Source organism: Canis aureus, chromosome 19 (genome assembly GCF_053574225.1).
Source record: "Canis aureus isolate CA01 chromosome 19, VMU_Caureus_v.1.0, whole genome shotgun sequence".
Taxonomy (NCBI): Eukaryota; Metazoa; Chordata; class Mammalia; order Carnivora; family Canidae; genus Canis; species Canis aureus.
In genome coordinates this window covers 43,685,906-43,706,495 of record NC_135629.1, presented here as the reverse complement: position 1 = coordinate 43,706,495, position 20,590 = coordinate 43,685,906, and the positions used below count along the sequence as shown (strand labels likewise).

The 20,590-nt window shown below is 49.3% G+C and overlaps 1 protein-coding gene across 5 annotated transcripts in view; it reads right to left on the bottom strand.

Moving 5' to 3' along the window:
* Nucleotides 1–20,590, bottom strand: part of FYCO1 (FYVE and coiled-coil domain autophagy adaptor 1) — a 73,733-nt gene that overhangs the window by 50,408 nt on the left and 2,735 nt on the right. For 2 of the 5 annotated variants that reach the window (XM_077859177.1, XM_077859181.1), the window contains exons 2-6: nt 12,348–12,485; nt 8,804–8,910; nt 7,146–7,271; nt 3,486–3,592; nt 1,924–2,067 (exon numbers count right to left, since the gene is read on the bottom strand). In XM_077859177.1, coding sequence (XP_077715303.1) covers nt 1,924–2,067; nt 3,486–3,592; nt 7,146–7,271; nt 8,804–8,910; nt 12,348–12,402 — 539 coding nt within the window. In that variant the 5' untranslated portion in view covers nt 12,403–12,485. Of the gene's footprint in view, nt 1–1,923; nt 2,068–3,485; nt 3,593–7,145; nt 7,272–8,803; nt 8,911–12,347; nt 12,486–13,220; nt 13,355–18,051; nt 18,204–20,590 lie in introns of those variants that run through there. The other 3 variants (XM_077859178.1, XM_077859180.1, XM_077859179.1) reach the window with 3 other exon arrangements.

The window sequence follows — 20,590 nt, the reverse complement described above, 5'->3', positions numbered from 1 at the left end:
GGCAGCAATCTTTTTTTGATGAAAGGCCAGACAGGACATATCTTATTTTTGCCAGCCTTATGGTCTCTGTCACAACAACTCATACTACAGTGGCAGCATGAGAGCAGCTGGAGACAAATGTAAATGAATGGGCAAAGCCATGTGACCCCTTCCCTCCCTCGCCCTGTGGGCTATGGCTGGTCAACCCACACTCTACAGCTATAGAAATCCATGGACAAACAAGGGTAAAAATCTCTAAAACATGAAACGACAAAAGCAAGTTACAAAAGGATAGCTACTTATGATTCAATATATGCCAAACTTATAAATACATAAAACAAAACTATACATCTATGACATATTTATGGATACGCACATAGTAAAACACAAAAATATTTGGAAATGAGCGGTGTCAACTATAAGGCTGTGATTACTTCTAGATGGGAACTAAATAGCATGAGAGTAGCGTGGGGCCTTATTTGGATCTGTAATCTTTTATTTCCTAAACAAATGGTATCAGACATAACAACAGCCAAAAACGAAACAAAACACCAACCCAAAAGAACCAGCTTGAAGGGGCTTCTGCTGGCCAAATATGAACAGTTTAGGCCTCAAAAGAAATTATTACAGTGACAGATTATAACCCACTGACCAAAATAAGAACCCATGAGTCAACTCTGCTATAATGAATAAGTAAAGAAATAAATACATAAGGGCCCTCGCTGGCTCATTTAGCAGAGCATGCAACTCTTGATCTCGGGGTTGTGAATTCAAGCCTCACATTGGGCACAGAGCTCACAAAAATACATACATACATAATAAGGAAAAAATGAGGTAACAACCTAATCTTAACGTGTCTTCCCATAAGAAACATACTGATTACAAAGCAAGAGACAATAACTTTATAGAAATCTGGCAAATGCCACCTTAACCTAATGGTCATGGTCAATAACCCTGGTAATGAAACAAATCAACATCAAGTGTCTCCGGACATAATGTGCTGAGGATGACACAACATCTGGGTACTCCCCCCAGAAATGTTTATCCTGAATATAACAATGGGGAGATGTTAGACAAACTCCCATGAAGGAACATTTTACAAAGTAACTGGCCAATGCTTTTAAAAAATATGTACACTGTGAAAGACAAAGAATGAGAAACTTCCAAATTCAAGGAGACCAGAAAGACATGGCATTAACTACAGCATATGTTCCTAGGCTGGCTCCTGGATTATAAAAGACGTTATTGGGATACTTCTTAAAATCTGAATAGGGCTGTACGACAGTGGCATTGTATCCATGTTAATTTCCTGATCTTAAAAATTGCCCTGCGATTATATATAAGAGGGTGTCCTTGACTTTAGGAAGTACACAGTACCCACGTGCGCATATGCAAGCCCTCTCCCCGTCTCTCCCTCTCTCTCTCAAAAAAAAAAAAAATGCTGGACTGGAGTTAAACTTGAGTCTGGCACCCTGGCTGTGCTGGGTGGCTGTGGGAAGTCCCCCATTGTCTGAGCCTGTCCCCTCTCACTTCCCTCTTGGTGGCAGGTGAGTGTGCTTTCCCAGCAACCCTTCCGTGGGTGAGCTGTAGTTCCCTCTCTATTGCCTGCAAGGCCTCTATGGTAACCCTGCAAGAACACAACCAGGAAAAAGCCCACCAGCTCCCTGGCTGGCCACCCAGTTAAGTCCCTTAACACACTCAAAAACCTCAGGTTTTGCATATGCATCTCCACTGACTCATACCAGCTGGCTGATTAGGAGAGTTAGAGAGTTTCGGGTTGGAGACTTCAGATGTTATCGTTGGTCAGGACTCACCAGTGTCTAGAAAATTAGCAGGCAGAAGAGCTGCAAGGCTTTATGTAATTTACTGAGTGACTGAACTTCAACCTTCAGAACTTCAAACATTTCTTTCCCGTCTTTTCCCCCAAGCAATTCCTCAAAATACCTGGCAAAGGTGGGCCAGGCGGCGTCCAAGTCATAGCCTCTCGATGCTAGGTCAAACTGAACCTCGGTCAACTCATAGAGCTGGCCCACAATGTCGGAGCTCAGCTTTGGTTTCAGGAAGGGGCTTCTCGCATAGTACCAGTCACTGCAGGAAAGGGATTGATGACAAACATAATAAAGATACGGAAAGAGTAAATTTGATATGGCTCTGCTTTATCAAATTCTAACTCCGGTTACCAATGAGTTAAAATTCAGACAGACAGGCAGGTGAGCACACACCCACCCACCCCAATTTGATTTTCACTGGAAGAGCACTCAACTCTCAAATAAATTTGCTCTTCTTCAAGGAAATCACTGAAATGAACTAAATGCTCATTCATCTCTTGTTTACATCATATCTAGTCCCCAAAAAGGAGACAAGAAAACTTAAGTCTCAATTATTTGCCAGGAAAGGGGCAGTTATAGGGGCCAGCACCCCTTCTGTTCTTTCTAGAGGATTCAATACAGGATGCTGAGCTCGTGGCTAAGTTCTGTCCAGACACCAATTTTAAAGCCAAGAAGCAAAACAGCTGCACTACGAGGTGCCAGTTGTTGCACTCCACATGAAGCAGCAAGAATTAAGCGAGGTAACACTGCTAAGTATAAAGAGCTACTTGGCTGGCCTGTGAAATGCGGCATGCTGGAAGTCAAGCTGCTTGTGACAGTTCTCACTATACATCTAGAATAAAATAACCTTCAGATCAAATGTGTGAAAGTTCTCAACTCACAAGAATCCAGAGTCTGTCACACGTAAGAGGAATAGGTCTTTATGCAAATCAATTTTACAGGTGACAAAATGAAACACGGTATTTTCTCCCCCAAACAGTTTTTTTTTGTTTGTTTTTTGTTTTTTAACTCCACAAGTGATTCTTTAACTGGAAGACTCTTCTAGGGAGAGGGGAGGCAGCACTGGAAAAGGGGGCTGGGGGACCCAAAGAGGTTCAGCTGATAGGGGCCTGAGCTGCAGCTCCTCTTGGGACACCCTGTTTCCATGCTCGGTCCCTTTCCCTGCCCAGACATTAGCACCAGCCCCACAAAGGCTGACCCCACCGATGACCTGGGCTCCAATCTGGCTGCCTGCCACAATGTCCACCAAGCCCAGACACACCCAGCAGGCATCGACTCGGGGTCTCAGGTGAGGCCCTGGCCTTAGAGATGTTAAAAACCCCACAGCTGATTCTGCTGAGGAGGCCAAGGCTCTGCAGCCATTGGCTCCAGGTGGCCAGGGGGGGGCCTATCCACACATGAGGGCTGGCATCAAGGGCATGCCACCTGCTAGGGAAAACCAGTAGGCAGCAGATCTCAGAGACCTGGATCCAAGCTCCTGCTTTGTGACCAAGCATCAGTGGGGCCTCAAGAAAGGCACTCGGCCCCTCTGAGCTTCATCTCTTTACCTGTGAACATGCAGTGCCACCGCCCCACGTGCACCAGGGACTGCTGTGGGGCTCCCCTGTGGGGTGCTCCCTGGTACTGATGTGGGCACCCGAGTTCACAGGGGAAACTCCAGCATTGCCATGCATTTACCTGGTCACCTTGGTGTTCATGAAGCACTGCTGTAAGGTGTCTGCCAACCTCTGGTGCATCAAGGAGTAGCGAATGAATGCCCTTCCTTTTCCCAAAGATGTTCGGAGCTAGAAAAAGTAGATGATATTGGAGCAAAGACCTGTTGGCCTAACTCCAAGTATAGCCCTGGCCTCATGTCAGCTCACAGGGTGAGGCCTAAAGCAGGCTGACTTCTTGCAGTCCGCCATTTGAGAATAGTCTGTAGACTCTAGTGAACAGGTCAGGGCAGATCTGTTCACAAGAGGCTCTGACACATCTGTGGGTGCTCCAGGAATGTCACCCTCCTTCCCCTGCTCCATCAGAAGCGCTGGATTTTGAGTCACATGTGAAACTGATTTAATTTGGAATATTTAGAGTAAAACTTGGCAGGTAAAAGAAGGGCTCCTCACACCAGAAGTGAGCTTGAGCAAGAGATGGTCTCAGTCTGGCTAATGTCTGGGCTTGTGTCTGAGGTGCTGGGAGAAGAGGCACAGGGGAAGAGGCCAGGGGCTTGGCTGGACCCCCTGTGCGAGAGGGGTGTGAGGGAACCAAAAGGCAGGGATGCAATCAGGGGGACTTTTAAGAAGTTCTGATGGATGATGTATGAGGGCCTTCTCAGTATTCTCATAAAACCTGTTATGTGTCCATCCTTTCCTGGTTGGATTTAAGATATACCAGCTCACTGTGCCTAGTTAGATAGTACCTAGGTGGTGAGAGAGAGCAGGGTGTCGCTAGATGGCCTGGTCACACCAGGGTAGAGAAAAAATGGGGGTGGTTCTGTTTCAGGAAGTCTGAGCTGGACAACACAGGAGGGTCTAGGTGCAGGCCTGCCATTGAAACCTCACCCCCACTGTGCCAAAACATGGCTTCTAAAGAGATTTCTGGATGCTTCTTGGGAGGGAGGCGGGATGTACTGGCCAGAGACACCCCCCTGAGACTGCCAAAGCAGGGCTCTGCTGGCTAGGGGCACACACAACCAGCTTGCCAAACAGGATTCATTCTCAATTTTTCAGCCCCAGAGGGTCAAGATCAGGGGGCAGGAATTCAAAACCTCTCAACCTACCAGCTCTGTCAGGTTCAGAGTCTGGGTCAGATGAGTTAAAGACCCATACTCTTCTCAGCCCTTCAAAGGTTAGAAATGTTTTAAGTTGGTAGTGGGGCCCCGGGGACAGATGGTCCTAACACCCCGTATTATCGAGAAACCAATCATGGCACTGGACTGAGACAGGAAACGTGTGGTACAGCCTCAAGCATTGACCTATTAGTGAAGGTGTAAACATCCCAGCATATAGCACCTTTCAGCTCAGAGCTGTAGGTCTTCCTACTGCTGACTCAAGGAAATGATACTACAGCAGGAGGTCGCTCTAAAAAATAAAAAGGTGTGAAATGTCATGACGTAGAATGGTTATAAGCCGTCTCTGTGTGTGCTTTCTGAGTCCAGGGCATGGTCAGGATACCTAGAAGTGAAGGTGGGTGGCAGCCTGACAAACTGGCTTTATAAAAACCACCGTAGCATGTCTGAGATCTGACATCTGACAGATGCCCAGGGGAGGATCGTGATGACAGCCCCAAATCCAAAAAGTTTTTCCATTGATAAGTGAGGGCAAACGGGGTAGTCAGTGATGACACCCAGAAAACTCAGGGCAGCCCAGAACAGCTGAGCAAGGCATTGTGAAGCCAAGTGTGTTGGTCAGATGGACACATCCACAAATAGGCCCTGCAGAATGTAATAAGAACCTCACAAGACAGCCCATGTCCATGAGCTCCCAAGGGATGAGCATATCCTTATGAGCAAAATGGCCACTGTAACAGCATTTTGAACATTAAGACTTTTTCAGTGACAAATATTTGAAGCTATATTTTTAATTAGCCCTATTAATCAACTTGATTTTATTTATGTATATATAAATGGAGCTATTTATTTTAAGAGGTATCTTGAAACATCCTTTAGGGAGACAAACAATAGTTCTCTTGTACTGTGAGTGAAAACACTGCCCAGCTTTTTAATTTTTTATGTTCTGAGATCATGGGTCTAGGTTCGTGACCTAACTCCTTAAATGTTTAGCATCTGGCCCAAACTCATCTGCACTACTCCAGGAAGCTATCCAATGGCAGCAAAGGGCAGGAAGTCTGCAGGCTGCACGAGAGTGGATTCTGCTTCCAGCCAGGCCACTGTGCCGACAGCCCGACGCCAAGCTGCACCCTGGTTCAGACCCTGTTGAGGATCTGGAGGGGAAGACGCGCAGCTTTGGCTGAGCTTATTCTGAACCTCTATAAGTGGCTGATTATGGCTTTAGACTATTTTAGCCCAAAAGGTTGCCTCCCACCGCAAGAGGGCCTGAGGGGCCCAGCAATGTTTCTTATCCATTAACTTTTGCTTTCTGGCTTGGCAGCCTGGACAACACTTGATCATTACAGTTAAGCCAGCAGCTCCATGGCCCAATGCCACTCTAAGCCATTCCACCCAAGGGCGCCCCAGAGAGCAGAGCCTTCAAAAGGGAAGAGACAACTGGAGCCCTTGGAAAGCAGAGCCCATGTATCCACTGGGAAACCAGCAATATCTGTGCAAGCAGAGGATGCTTTCTGCTTTGAGAAGTCAGTTTCCCTGGCCTTGGACTGTCTAAAGGTTTGCCCATTACCCAAAAAGTAGATTTAAGCATTTTGTAACCCTGGGCCATGAGGACTAAGTTAAACTTATTTCCAGACTTCAGTTGTCTGAAGCCATAAGGTCAAAGGCCTTTGTTGCTTTCAGGAGTGGAAGACAGCACAGTGACACCAAGAACTTCTTCCAGGCTTTTGGAGAGGAGACAATAAGATCCCTCTCCAGGTTTCTTCTATTTTTTTTTTTTCAAGATTCTATTTATTTATTCATGAGACACACACACACACACACACACACAGAGAGAGAGGCAGAGACACAGGCAGAGGGAGAAGCAGGCTCCATGCAGGGAGCCCGACGTGGAACTCGATCCCGGGTCTCAAGGACCATGCCCTGGGCTGAAGGCGGCGCTATACTGCTGAGCCACCCGGGCTGCTCCTTCTCCAGGTTTCTGACACATCAAAATGCTTTATACCAGGGACCCAACCATCCCACCAGGCAAGATCTCGTAAGACTGTGGTGCTGCTTGGACGTTAAAGAAATCCAAGCAGCAAATCTTCACAGCCAAGGTCTTTCCTCAATTTCTCAGATGTCAGAGGGTGGAAAATGCTTGGCCCTTACTGCCAGTGCATCAAATGCTGTCATTCTCTGTAAGAAGAAACCCATCTGGCTCCAGCTGGTAGGGATTGGGAAGAGATCTCAGAGCACCTGACTCTGTGGCCTCTGTGGGAGGCCGGCCAAGGAGCATGGCTGCTGGCTTTAAAATGACTCTAGATATACTGATGAGATACCGAGAAGAAAGATGAAATGTAGAACCCCTTTAGGCTTCCCACCTCAAATCTAGGGGTTTACTCACTCCTAAGTGTGCATGGTTCTTCACTGCCAGAGGTACTAGGCTGGAGTAGGGAAGGAGGCGGGGAAGGGAGAGGCTTCATCAGCCTTCCACCCCCACCTCCTCATGGGGCTGTCTGAAGCAGAGGTCCGGGCAAGAGATGCTTAAGGCAGTGAGAGGAAGGTGTGAGGTCCTTGGCTGCTCTGCTTACCTCAGGAATCGACTTGACAAATCGGATCCCATCATTGGCTCCTTTCACCTTGGCCAGGCAGGCACAGAAGTAATCCCAGTAGTCCTTCCTATTGCCCAGAAGGGTAGCCTTCTCCTTCTGATCGAACTGCGGAGAGAAAGGGACAGAGAGAAGAGGACCAGACTTGCAGCTGTTCATCCTGCCATTTAAATGATCAATAACAGCAACAGCTTCCTAGTTACCCAGTCCTGGACAAGGCCCTTTATTGGCACCATTTTTACTGACTGGCAAATGTGGGTGTTTCAACCCCTAATTTACAGATGAGGGGACTGAGGCTGGGAGGGATTACGTAGCTGGCTTGGGGTCACACAGCTAGTGGAATTCAGGAGTAACAGCCCCTGGAAAGACTATCCCTTGAAAGGATCTCTGTGCATTGAACTGGGTGGAAGATCACCAACGGGGCTGTTCACACAGGATGGAGACAACCAAGAGAAAAGTCTTGAGAGCACCACAAAGACTGTTAACTTGGTCTCAACTTAGCAAAATGAGTTTGTGACATCCTACCCTGGCTACTCAACTCAAGTTTCAACACTTGTTTAATATCTATGTAATAAATTCAAATTAATGCCAACCATGAGTCATTTCAAATCCAAAACCAAAATGGGCTGACTAAAAACAAAAAAAAGTCCACAAATCATTTCCTAGTGTAAAACAGAAGTAACCGGAAAGGTGTGTGAAAGATGAGTCTCTCAACACATTGGGGCATTGTCTCCAGCAGGTGCTCATTCTCTAGCTGGACCTTGCTGGGATGTGACGTTGCAAACTGAAGGTGTTCAGAAGGATAAATGTGTGTCTTTCTACTATGTAATATTTTATAGTGTTTTTTCTGGTTATGGAAGTCAGATACATACACTGTGAGAAAATGTGGATAAAATGAAAGATGGAAAAAATGCTAATGCCTAATACCTGCTCTCTAAGATAACTTCTGTTAACATTTTAGTCTGTTTCCTCCCTGCCTCCTGTGATTGTATTCTTCCACATCTGTAGAGTTCTGTAGATCTGTGCTTCTCGAACCTAACATACATAAGCATTACACTGTGCGCATGCTGAAAAAAAAACTTCCTGGGCTGATCTCAAGAGATCCTGATTCAGCAGGTCAGGATGGACACCGAGAATACATTTTTCACCTGCTCCCAGGTGATGCTTTTGCTACTGGTCTGCAGACTCCACTTTGAGCAGCAAGGCTCTAAAACTGGGGCTTCTGGATAATCTTCAGAGGGTCCACACATTCCTGGAGAATGGGTGCATGCATATGCGTGTCTGTTTGGGGAGAGATCTCACTCACAGTTGCTACAAGACTCTCAGAGGGATATGTGGCTGCCCCAAAGTTAAGATCCCCGCTATCCAGTGACCTGTGAACTGCCTTAGGATGACCTAAATCTCTAAAGAATGTTCTTGATGCGCACAGCCTTCCTAAGGGGCAATGCTCTGATTCTCCAAAGGCTCACACTTGGAGGCTCAAGCTCCAAGCAATGGGGGACTGCTCCGACCTTCTGTCTAAAGCAGGAGGGCCTAATGGCTCCTCGGAGCTGTCTGAACCACATCCTGAATGCTGATGAATCACCGAGAGGAAAACAAGAGAACAGAGCAGTAATCAATGCAGTACAAGAGTCACTTACTTGCAGGAGATACTCAAGTTTGTAAGAAAATTTATGCAGGCTGGTGCTGTCGTCCGTAATGGGCTCCCCTGCTTCTTTGAATTCTTTGCTCAGCTCTGTCACAGCATCTTTAAGACAACAAACAGGAACACGTAACTGGCCTCAGAGAGAGAAGCAGAATCATACTGGGAAGCACGAGGAGTAAGCAGTCAATGATGGCAGAGCCCCTGGGAAGCAGAAAATGGTGTATAACCCTGGAAGGAGGAATGCTAACTCTGAAGGCAGTCCACAGGGCCCACAGGTACTCTACAAGCGCTCCCTGACCGGGCACATTCCTTGGTCCTCCCTGAAGGCCCACCATGAAGGCCTTATAATATGCATGCAGTATTTGGTCAACGAAGGTTTGCTACGTGCCTGAATCACTCAGCAGGCCCCTCATAGTGACATCCAGAGAGCTTTATCCTTCATGCTGGCTGTTTCTTGTCGTTCTTTCATTATAACCTGACTACTCAGTACAGGTTGTCTCAGCTTCAGGAAGACCCAGAATATGCAAATAAGAGTAATGAGAACAATCCCAAGAATGACAACAGTGACACCTGCTTCTGTGAGCTGGGTGCCCATCCAGGGGGCAGGCCTTTGCATGTCTTTCTCATTCAACAGCAAAGAGAGACCTGAATTGTTTTATTTCAACAATTCAACACGCAAAAGGTTTTAAGATGATCTCAATTTCAGTACTGTTAAAATGGGGCAGGGGTGGGGTTGTACAACTTGAGAATGATGGGGGCTGATATTACCATCCCCTTTGGCAGATAAGGAATTCCCAGAGAGGTTGGAGCATTTGGCCAAAGACCATGGGCTACATACAGCAGAGCTGGAATGAGAAGCCTGGTTTCTCCAGGGCTTTCTGACTCCAGCGCCCACCTCTCCACTTCTAAGACAATTGACCTCCTATTGCAGAAAAGAGGGAAAACCACCTTTACTTTCACTCGCAGCCTCTGCTGTGGCACAGAGGAATGGCAGTATTTGGTGTAGATACTGGGAAAAGTACCCCCGTTGAGATGGTTGGGGCAGGCTGGACAAAAATCATCTTCCTCTCCGATGGCTCATAACGAAGAGAAGCCCACAGCCCCTGCTCTTTAGAACCATGCCTGGAAAGCAGACCTGTCCAGCACTGAAGCTGAGCCTGAGCTGCTAAAATTTAATCGACACTGATACTCTAGAAGCATCTGCTACAGCTGGCATTGAGAGCTGGGGGGCCAGGCACAAGGGAAGACACACGGCCTTCCTCCCCCACTCTCAGGCAGGGTTAATGCTCACAACCTGATCTGAGAATTCCTGAAATTTTGAAAGGAGGAGCCTTGGGTATGAAATATGAAGTTCTAAGTTTCAATCTCTGGTAATCCAAATGCATTACTTATGAATAATCTTAGTTTTATGTGAATTCTACATTTGCATGTATATTTATATGAATTATACATTATGTGAATTATATATTTATGTCTGCCAACAATCTTGGGAAGTGGGTGTCATCATCAAGCTGATCTAGCACATGAAGGAAGCAACGGGACCTTAGAAAGGTGATGAAACTTGTCCAACATCTTCCAGAGTTAAAAGGCAGGGCCAGGAGCTGACCCCAAAGCCTTCATCACTGCTGTCACAGGAGGATGAGTGGGCTATTCTGCAGAGGCATGAAGGCTATGTACTGCCCGAGGTACCTCAGTTAGGGATACACCACTCCCATGCTACATGGTGGAGATTATTATGTGCCGTTGAAGACAATTACCAACAGCTGCAAGGGAAGGGTCTTGAGAAAGTGGTGTCTCAAAGCACTCTGCAGGCTGAGTATAGGACACTGAGATGGCCCTGGGAAGTCGAGGATGACCAGACCAGCCAGGACAAAGGGTGGAAGGTCCATCTGAACAAATGCCAATGCCTGTCCTCCTCCCTGGATCAGAAGTGCTAGCAGGGGGTCCTCTCTCTTCCCTCCCAATAAAGACATCTGGGTCCCAAAGTCATTCTGGAGAACCAAAGGCCGACATGCACAAAAAAAATGGTCTCCTTTGTGGCTGCTTCTCAAGACCAGTGGTGAACTCAGATTTGCAGAGATTGTCATTTGACTTCCTCCGTGTGTGTGTGTGTGTGTGTGTGTGTGTGTGTGTGTAGACTTAAGAAAAAAAACCAAACCAGTGGACACCTGGGTGGCTCAGTGGTTGAGCCTCTGCCTTTGGCTCAGGTCATGATCCCAGGGTCCTGGGATGGAACCCCATCTGGTTCCTGCAGGGAGCCTTCTCCCTCTGCCTATGTCTCTGCCTCTGCCTCTCTGTGTCTTTCATGAATAAATAAATAAAATTTAAAAAACAAGCAAACATCTAGTGTTTTAGCTGGAGGTAGGCTGCTGTGGTTAAGAGTGGAGACTGGCACCGGGTGTGTGTGCAAACCCAGGCTCCGCCCGTCTGGATGTGTGACCTTAGGCAAGTTGCTTAACCTCTCTGTGCCTGTTTCTGCATCTGCAGAATTAGAGTAATGGTTCCTGCCTCACAGACCAAATGTGAGGACTCGATGAGTTATCATTTATAAGGCATGTGTAGGACAGTGCCCAGCACGTGTGAAATGCCATGTGATTATCCAGCTATTCAAGGCCCAAAATGCTATATAAGTGGGAGATAAGCCTGAGAGTGATTTTCACCACATCAACTTTTGCCTGCAGAATGAAAAGTGTATGGTGGCTGCCACTTGCCCTGGGTCATCGCTGTGCCTGAGCAGGTAGGAACCTGGATCTTCAGCCTGTCAGGAAAGTATCACTGTAATCCCTGCGACATGCAGGAAGTGGCGGCTTCAGATTGTGTTGTAGCCAAAGTGCTGGAGCTCCAAAGAGGCTTACAGGCCAGCCCCGGTGGTCTGCAGGGGGTGGGAAACTTGCCAAAATTCTGACTTTTGGGGCATCATCTGAAAGGGTGAACTCAGGCCCTGGACTCTGCAGCCAGTGGAGAAAGCCTATTCCTCCTGAGTCTACTTCACTGTACTTGCACCTTCCCCGGCCCTGCCCTTCTCCAGGGAGATAAGAGCTACAAGTCTTGGATGGAGGGGGGGAATGGTAGTTTGCTGAGCTTAGGTAAATCAGGGATGCAGCAGGCATCACAGGAGACAGGCTTAGGTAGGACAGGCTTAGGTAGGACAGCAAAATAAGAAAGACGAGTGCCTGGTCATCCTGCTCAAAGGGAAGGCGAACATGCCTCCTCAGATGAGCCAACTCCATTATGGCCCAAAGGCTCATGATTCAGCCACAGATTTAACAGGTGGCTGGAAAACACACATACACTCACCAACAGAAGGCAGACCCAGACCCAGAAAAGGGGATTAGATTTTGTTAGACTGGCTTCACAGAGCCCTGAGAGGAAGCCAGGCCAGCTTTCCCTGCCTGACACAGGGCAGACACCTGAGCACCAAGTGCTTCTACACAATGTGTCCCAAGGGCTCCAATTACTCCCTGTGTGACAGGATGAGAACACAGCCCCAGCTCCCCCACAAGCAAGCCCCATGTGCCTCTCCACCCCCCAAACTGTACCTTGCAAATCACGGATGATTCTCTGGAGCTGGCTCTCTGCCATGGGGGAAGCCATGGGGACGGGTTACAGGCCGCCTTTCTTGGTGGCACGCCTCCTGCCTGGGTCCAGTCAGCAGAGGTCAGACTCCATGTTGGCACCTACAGGAGGGGAAGAGGGAGACCTTGGAGGAAGCAGTCACAGACACAACGTGAAGACAGCAGGAGAGGGGCGCTGCTCTGGGCACAAGTTACCCCACTGGGGCATCTTTCCTCAAGAGGAAGGGTTTGATCTTTCTTTGTGGGCCTGGCTCAGTGGGCATCATCTGGCTGGCTTCTGACGTACTTCTATTCAGACACAATGACCTGGGTTGGGGCTTAAAAAGCAGCAAGTTCAACCAAACAGCATGACTCATTCACCCTGAGCTTCTCTCCTCTTCCAACCCTTAGGCAGGACAGCCTTAGTCTCCTTCCACCTTTAGAAATGCCTCCCAGGGGCAGCCCAGGTGGCGCAGTGGCTTAGTGCCGCCTGCAGCCCAGGGCATGATCCTGGAGTCCTGGGATCGAGTCCCACGTCAGGCTCTCTGCATGGAGCCTGCTTCTCCCTGCCTGTGTCTCTGCCTCTCTCTCTCTCTGCATCTCTATGAATAAAAAAGAAGAAGAAATGCCTCCCGGTGGCTCCCCTCACCCCCTTACACCAAGGCCAGAACCAGCCCAACCCACACTCAGATGGCCTGCTGAGCCGACAAGTGCTGGCCACCACCAGATCCCTGTCTCCCCCATGCCCAGCCCCCCTGTGTCCTCTCCAGGCTCGTGTCCTCCGAAGATCGGGATCGGTCAGTAACCTCTGGCCAGGTGGCAGTGGAGGCAAGAGGCTGAGAGGGGAGCCCAGCTTGCCTGGTGGGGGAAGCAGCTCCCTCCTGGGGGCCCAGCAGCTCCAGCTGCCTAGAGTCCAGCTCAACCTGGAGTGCAGACACCGTCTGGCCTGCATTGGGAGCCTGCGTAGCCCTCGGTCCAGTCAAGGGACGTGTGTCTATTTTAAGCTTGGTTACAGTCCTCTTGCAGCTGATGAGTCCTGAGTTACCAGCCCTGCTCAGGCAGCTGCTGAAGTGATCTCAGGACATAGGAGTGGCTGAAGACCAATGGAGGTGAGGAGGCAGGAGGGGCACTGAAGAGAAGCACTGGGACACTCCTGTGTTCCTCCTTTAGGACCTCCAATTCTCTCCGTAGGTATTGAACGCAAGGTTGTGCAATGCTTGTGGGCAAAAGTTGACAGCAAGACTAAAGTGGCCGTAGGAGCAGCAAGCACTAAACGAGGGCCTACTGTGTGCTGTGTGCTGGGTCCTATTAGGTGCTTGACACATGATCATTTTAATCTCACAATCACTCCAGTGGGGTAGATAACAGGCAAAGGAGAACCTGGTGTTTGAGAAGTCTTGTAAGTTGTCTAAGGCCATGGGTCAGTAAGGAGAATAATTGTGGCTTGAACCCTGGTCAGTCAGATTTAAACCCTGTGGATTTATAGCCATCGTTACTGCCAATAACCAACTGCTTCCACTGGCTTTTAGAAACCACCCTCTCTCTAGCATCTCCCAAATAATGTGCTGCCCCTCTGAGTGTTTTTAACATGTGCTGGCCCTCACCTTCTCATACCAATATTACCCTCCCTGCTCCAAGAGTCCAGGAGAGAAGACTCTGGAATAGAAATGGTCCCAGGTTTCAAGTTCCTCCAAATATTTACATAAGCATTCCAGCGTGGGCCTGAAGCAAGAAGGGCTGGTCATGGGGTGGATATGCCAAGGCCTATTTTTAACAAAACTAGTACAGCAGTGACCCAGTGCACACAAGGCCCAAAGAGGGCTTCTCTGGCCTAGGAGGAATGAAACAGGCACATACAGACACACCAGGCTCCCAGTAATTCCTGACCCAGAGCCCAAGAGATGCTGGGGATCCACAAAGAGCCCTCCGAAGCCCCCTTACAAGTGATAGCACCCTGCCCACCACAGACACCAAACTGAGGCTGGGAGGGGCTTTCGAGAAGCCAGCCTGCCCATCTCTCTCCAGGTCACCTGCTGAGCACAGAGCCTGAGCAGGGACCAGCCAAGGGCCTAGAGCCGCAATCCAGGCCTGCTCACTCACATCTGCAGGGGCTCTGCTACCCGGGGCGGGGTCGGGGGTAGGGGTGCAGGGGCCATTCTGCCCCTCCCGGGGAGGTAGAGAGTCGAGGGTTCTCCCTTGACACACAGCAGCCCCGGCACCACGCTCTGTTAGGTGCCTACTATGTGCAGGCTGGGGACACAAAGGCATGCAAGACACAGTCCATCCCTGGAGGAGAGCTCGGCTGTGCACTGAGCAGAAAGACGAAAAAAATATCCAGATATGTGGACATGACAGAAGCAGTCCATGCAGAGATATGAATAAAAGGTGATGGGTGCACAGCTACGAAAAGGGCTGAGCCCTGGATATGTACAACCAATGCTTTTCTGCAGTGAAAACAGCCAGCCTAAAAGGCTCTGTACAGACTTGATGATTCCATCCAGGTGCTATTCTTTTTTTAAAAGATTTTATTTATTTATTCATGAGAGACACAGAGACTGAGAGAGGGGCAGAGACACAGGCAGAGGGAGAAAGCAGGCTTCATGCAGGGAGCCCGACGTGGGACTCGATCCCGGGACTCCAAGATCACACCCTGGGCCGAAGGCAGGTTCTAAACGACTGAGCCACCCAGGGATCCCCTCGGGTGCTATTCTTGCCAAGGCAGAGCTCCGGGGAGAGATTCCCCACAGCGGTTGCCAGGGCCTGAGGGTGAAGGGAGGGTTAGGCTCAAAGAGCCTTCAGAAGTTTGGAGAGGCAGTTCTGTTCCGCACCTTGCTTATTATGGTGGTGGTTATGTGATAGCATGTGTTTGACAAGCACGTATTTGTCAAAACTCACAGATCGTCAATGGTGTCTCAACAAAAAAGGCAGTAGTGTGATGGATTCAGAAAGATGCCATGGGACCTCAGGAAGGGAAGATTAATTCTGCCTGGGGCGGGAGAGGGTGAGAGATGGTGGCAACCGAGCTGTGCCAGGCCTGCAAAGTGAGGATGAAGTCTCTGAAGAGATCCAAGAGGGACGGGTCCAGGATGGAGTCGGGGGGAGGGTGTGTGGCAAGCACAGAGGCTGCTTCCCTCCCCAAGTTCTCTCATCTGCTGCCAGGAGAGGGCCTGGTTGTCTCTGGGAGAGATAAACAGCCCACGGCCCCCCAAGTCCTCAAAAGCAGTCCCCCGGGTCTGAGTGCATGCTTCAAACTAGGGTGAGAGCCTCGCAGACGGAAGAAGGCAGGATGCAACAGCAGCAATTGGTCCTGAGTGCCCTCCCCTAGGCTCTGGCAGCGGCCGATGCATGAACAGTGGAAGGCAGTCCTCTCTGAGGCCCAGCAGGAGGACAAGGTCTGCGGGCCGAACGGGCACCCTGGCATGACGGGTCTCAACAGACACAAAGGTGCTCCTCAAGACTCGCTGGTGCTCTGGGGAAAGCTGGCCTGGGCCCGCATGTGCGGGAGGCCTCCTCTGCCTGGCCCTCAGGGCGTGCTCGCCTGATGCCAAGCTCCTGGGTCACGGGGTGAGCTGGGCCCAGCTGCTGATTACACAAGCTGGTTTTCCAAAAAGCCTGAGTCACCACCCAGGTAATGTGCCCGAGGAAATGGGAGGCCAGGGCTGCAGGTCCCGCTGTGGGGGTGGGTCCCACCTCACTGGGGTTCTGGAAGTTAATCAGAGATTCCTTGGAAGATCAGGGTTACCACTGGGAAGCTACCTTCCTGGACTTGGGAAGGATGGCTCTTGGCATTTTGCCCCCATTCTTCCCGGGTCTGAGGCAACTATTAACCACCAGAGGGTGAGGGATGAGGCACTCACTGTCCCTCTCCACGCCTTGGTTAACTTCCCTGTGTCTCCAGATAAACCTGCCCTGTGGTTGAGGGATGCCTTATTTTTTATTCACAACGCTCCTGACACCAACACTGTGGATTTTTTCCACACCAGTAACCTGTTCTGACACCAACTGGCTGTTCTCTAATTCAATTCTGACACTAATTACCTGGAGTTAGTGCGCCACAGGTGCAGGGCTCTGTCCACACACTGCCCTGGCTTCAGACCTGGTCCCAAGGCCCAGGCTGCTGCTATCTGTACTCCTGACCAACTGGCTATAAACCAAGGGTCCCCAGGATCCTTCTCTTCAGCTTCGATAATTTGCTAGAAGAGGTCACAAACTTGGAAAAACACTGCGGTGACCGGTTTGTTTTAAAGAACACAATTTGGGACTGGCTTCCATGCCCTCAGAGTTCCCCCCACCCTCCAGCACGTCAGGTGTTCACGGACCCAGAAGTTCTCAGAACCCTGTCACTTAGGGGTTTTGAAAGGAGGTTTCATTGTAGAGGCACGGCTGATTCAACACGGGCCATTGGCGATGAACTCCATCTTCAGCCTCTCTCCAGTCCCAGAGGTCTGGGGTGGGGCTGAAAGGGCAAATCTCCAATCACGTGGCTAGTTTCTCTGGCAACCAGCCCCATCCCGAAGCTGTCCAGGCGCCCACAGTGAGTCACCATATTAGCATATTAGCATAAACTCAGAGGCTTGTTATGAATAACAAAGGACGCTCCCATTACTCAGGAAATTCCTAGGGTTCCTGAAGCTCTGCGGCAGGATCCTGAGACAAACAGCAAACAAGTATTTCTTATTGGATCAGAGAGATCACAGACTTCAGGCCCGAAGCAGCCTGATCCTGACAACCGATTAGCAAACTGCTCTCATAACTCAGGGGACACTTAGAGCTTTTATTCACATCAGCAGCCACAGCTGCTTCAGCACTGGGGGAAGGATGCCAGGATTCCCACGCCTCACAAAACCCCGGAAGCGCCAATCAACCTCCCTGAACCCAGGGTCCTTGCTGCAGGACATGTAAAAACCTCCATCGCGTGTCTCTGGCAAGCTCTTTCAAATACCAGAGAAATTCACTTTATTTAAAATTTGGGGGGAACATTGAATTCTCTTGCTAACAACTCAACACTGTGTTTAAGCTTATCCAGCATGTCTAAAAGCATCCAATATTCTGATAAAGTGCAAAAGGGGCTAAGTGCGTTCTTAAAAAAATTCTTATTTATTACCCGGGATGATTGTCTGACTTCCTAATCACAGCTTAGGAGGTATATTAGAGGTAAAGACTCTTCCCCAAACTCCAAATTCCTCCTATACCTGTCCAGATGCCCTAACAATAGCGATAGCAGTTTAGTCCCAAATTAAGATACAAAGACACCAACTGACTCCTGTAAACTTATTTACACTCTGGTGTTAATGACTCATATTCATAATGTTGCCCAGAAACTGGCTCTGGCAGGAGCAGTACAGCAGCTGACTAGTCACATTAAGGAAATAAAGATCAGAAGTCGGGGAGGTTTGGGGCGTGGAAGACAAGCTCGCCCTGTCTTCAGAATGTTTTGTACTTGTTCTTGACCCAATAGCTGAGAAGGGACCCAGAGAGGCCACCGTATAGTTGGACTCCTCCTCCACTCCCAAACAAGGGGAAGCAGACCAGTTGTCAACTCTACTCTGACCAAGAAAGAATGTTAACAAGGACACTGTGGATCAGCCAAAGGCAGAAAGCCCTTCTGGAAGAGTCCAGTGCCTTGGCCTGGTTCAGCACAATCAACAGTATCTATCTAGCTGCCACCGCTGGAGAGGGGGGCACTTGCCTTGTACCTGCAGCTCTGAAGGCCCGGCGGTCCTGCTGGCTCAGTACTGCAGCGGTGGGTAGGCAGGCTGCCCTCACCAGGGCCTCAAGAGGGTGCCGAGGAGAGTGCTCAGGAGTTTGTCAGAGGCAGACATTTCAGCACATGTGAGCAGAGGCTCATGAGGCGACCCAACCCCTCAGACCTAATTAAAGTGTTGACCAACTGCATGCCTGGGTCATCTTTCCCACACTCCTTGCTTGTGATCTTCTTTCTTAAAGGGAATGGAGACTTGAGCTTTTGCCATTACTTTTTGAAACTTCCCTTGGGCCTCCTTCTCGCACCAACTATTCCAGGCTCCTCGGTCACTGCCTCTGGAACACACACAAAACTGGCTCCAGTTCCAGCTGCCCCAGGAAGGCAGGGTTGAGAGACCTGTGGATAGGAGGTGTTGCCTCTGGGAGCCTGTGGGAAGCTGTCTTTTTTTGGAAGGGGGGCAGCTGCTCTAGAAGGAGCAACATATCCATACCTGGGGCTGTGGGGCTGAGGTCTTGCCACTGAAGCCCAGACAAAAGAACCAGGAGGCGGTGAGTGCATGCATGAAACTCTGGGCAGTCTCCAGAACAGCTGGGCAAACACTTGAGAACCCAGCTGGGGCACCTATTTATTCCTGCTCCCCACCCAGATGGAGAAAATTGCAGAGTTCCAAAACCAAATGCTCAGGGGGACTCTCCTGATCAGAGTATTTTGGGGGGGTGGGGGGAGGAATGTCAGTCCAGCCAATGATGAATTACCAACTGAGTCTCTGCTAGAATATGCTCTAGGCACTAAACAGGGCCTTGAGGAAGCCCGTGTGTAACCCATCTGTGTTAACAGACTGTCTGCCGGCAAGAGGGGGCTGCTGGGCACCACTAGTGAGACGCAGACCTGACCCAGGAGCTGGGACTACAGCTGTGAGCCAGGCAGGCCACGGTGGGCCCTAGTCTCCAAGGAACCCATGCTCCAGAAGGGAGAAGAGACAGCATACACCCTCCTAAGCTTATAGATGAGTAAGAGATCACTTGAGGCCTGAAATGGGCTCTGATGAAAGCAGGTGAGCACAGGAGGCACAAGATGCTAAGCCCCTACTGCCTTTCTTCCACGTTTGTGGCCATTCGCCAGTGCGGTTGTTTCTCATTTAACCTGCTCTTCCCGCCTGTCTGTAAGCTCCACTTCTACTCACCATTTCCTCAGCACCTAGGACAGGTCTGACCTGTGGCGAGCCCAAGATAAACTATTTGTTGAATGAATGAATGAGTTAGACAAAACCAAACACATAGACTCTTGCTCCACAGACTGAACTGAACTTTAAGGCATGGAAATGTACCAGCATGTAAATAATGCCATTATCCTTCAATGGGGGAAAACGTGAGTAAATTTTCCAAAAACTCGATTTCTCTGATTTTTCAATTTTCCTCTTTACTGGACATAAATTAGTTTTATGTTGACTAAAATAACACACTAAAAAAATCACACTGTAATTGCAGACGTTATACTGTCGTTATTGTAGAAAAGCTACGGAATTATTATCCTAGGAAGGAATGGAATAATGTATTTAGGGACTGGATGGATTAAGTGTGTCTATGGGAGAAAGTGCGCCCCATGGCTCTGGCCTGAGGCAGCCTTACCCAGAAGCCTCCTCCATCTATGCAGACAAAGAAAACCACGGCCACCTCTCCTGCGCTCCCAACCCTCCCAAAGCCCTTCCCTCTCTGCATCCCTGGGACTTTGGATCCGGCACCATCAACCAGGAACACTCCTGGTGGGGGAGGTATTGATGGGCCTGAGCTCTGCTGTGCTCCTTGGGTGACATTAGCAGCATCCTGGAAGCAGACAGGGCAGAGGGTGGGGCTATGCTGGTAGACAGGAAGGGTGAGCAAGACCTAGGATGGCTCTGACGCTGGAGTTTGGCAATGGGCAAGAAAACTGTCTTCTCTTTTACCAATTGTAGCTGAGGCTTGCCACGTAGGACACTGGATTTTGGAATCAGACTAGCCATGTGAAATTTCCATTCCCTAGCATTCAGTGGGTAATGAGATAAAGATTGTGCTATGATCGGGTGAGACTGTGCTATATTTAGCTCACCAAACTCTTTTCAGGGAATTTAAGCAAATCTGTCTTATCTTGGGGAAGTTATTTAACCTTTTCCTATCTTCTGTGTGTGAGGGTTTTTTTTTTTTTTTTTTTCCTGTTTTTTAGTTTTGGCTTTACCCCCATGTACAACATGGGGAGGTTACCCTTTATCTTCCTCAAGGAAGAGGTAGGGAAGGAGAAGAGCAGACATTGCCAGTGGCTAACTTTGGCAGAGGCTTCTAAGTGCCCCCCCCACCCCCCACTCTTGACGAAGCCCACGGGACTACAGGTTCAGCTTGAGGAAATTCCTCTGGTTCCTTGTGAAACCACCACCTCTGGTTCGGCTGTCCAGTCCACCCTGGACCTCCTACAGGATTCTCCTCTATGCAGTATACCCCCCTGCATACTAATGGTTTGTTTGGATTGCTTTTTTACCTCAGGTTTTTCTGGA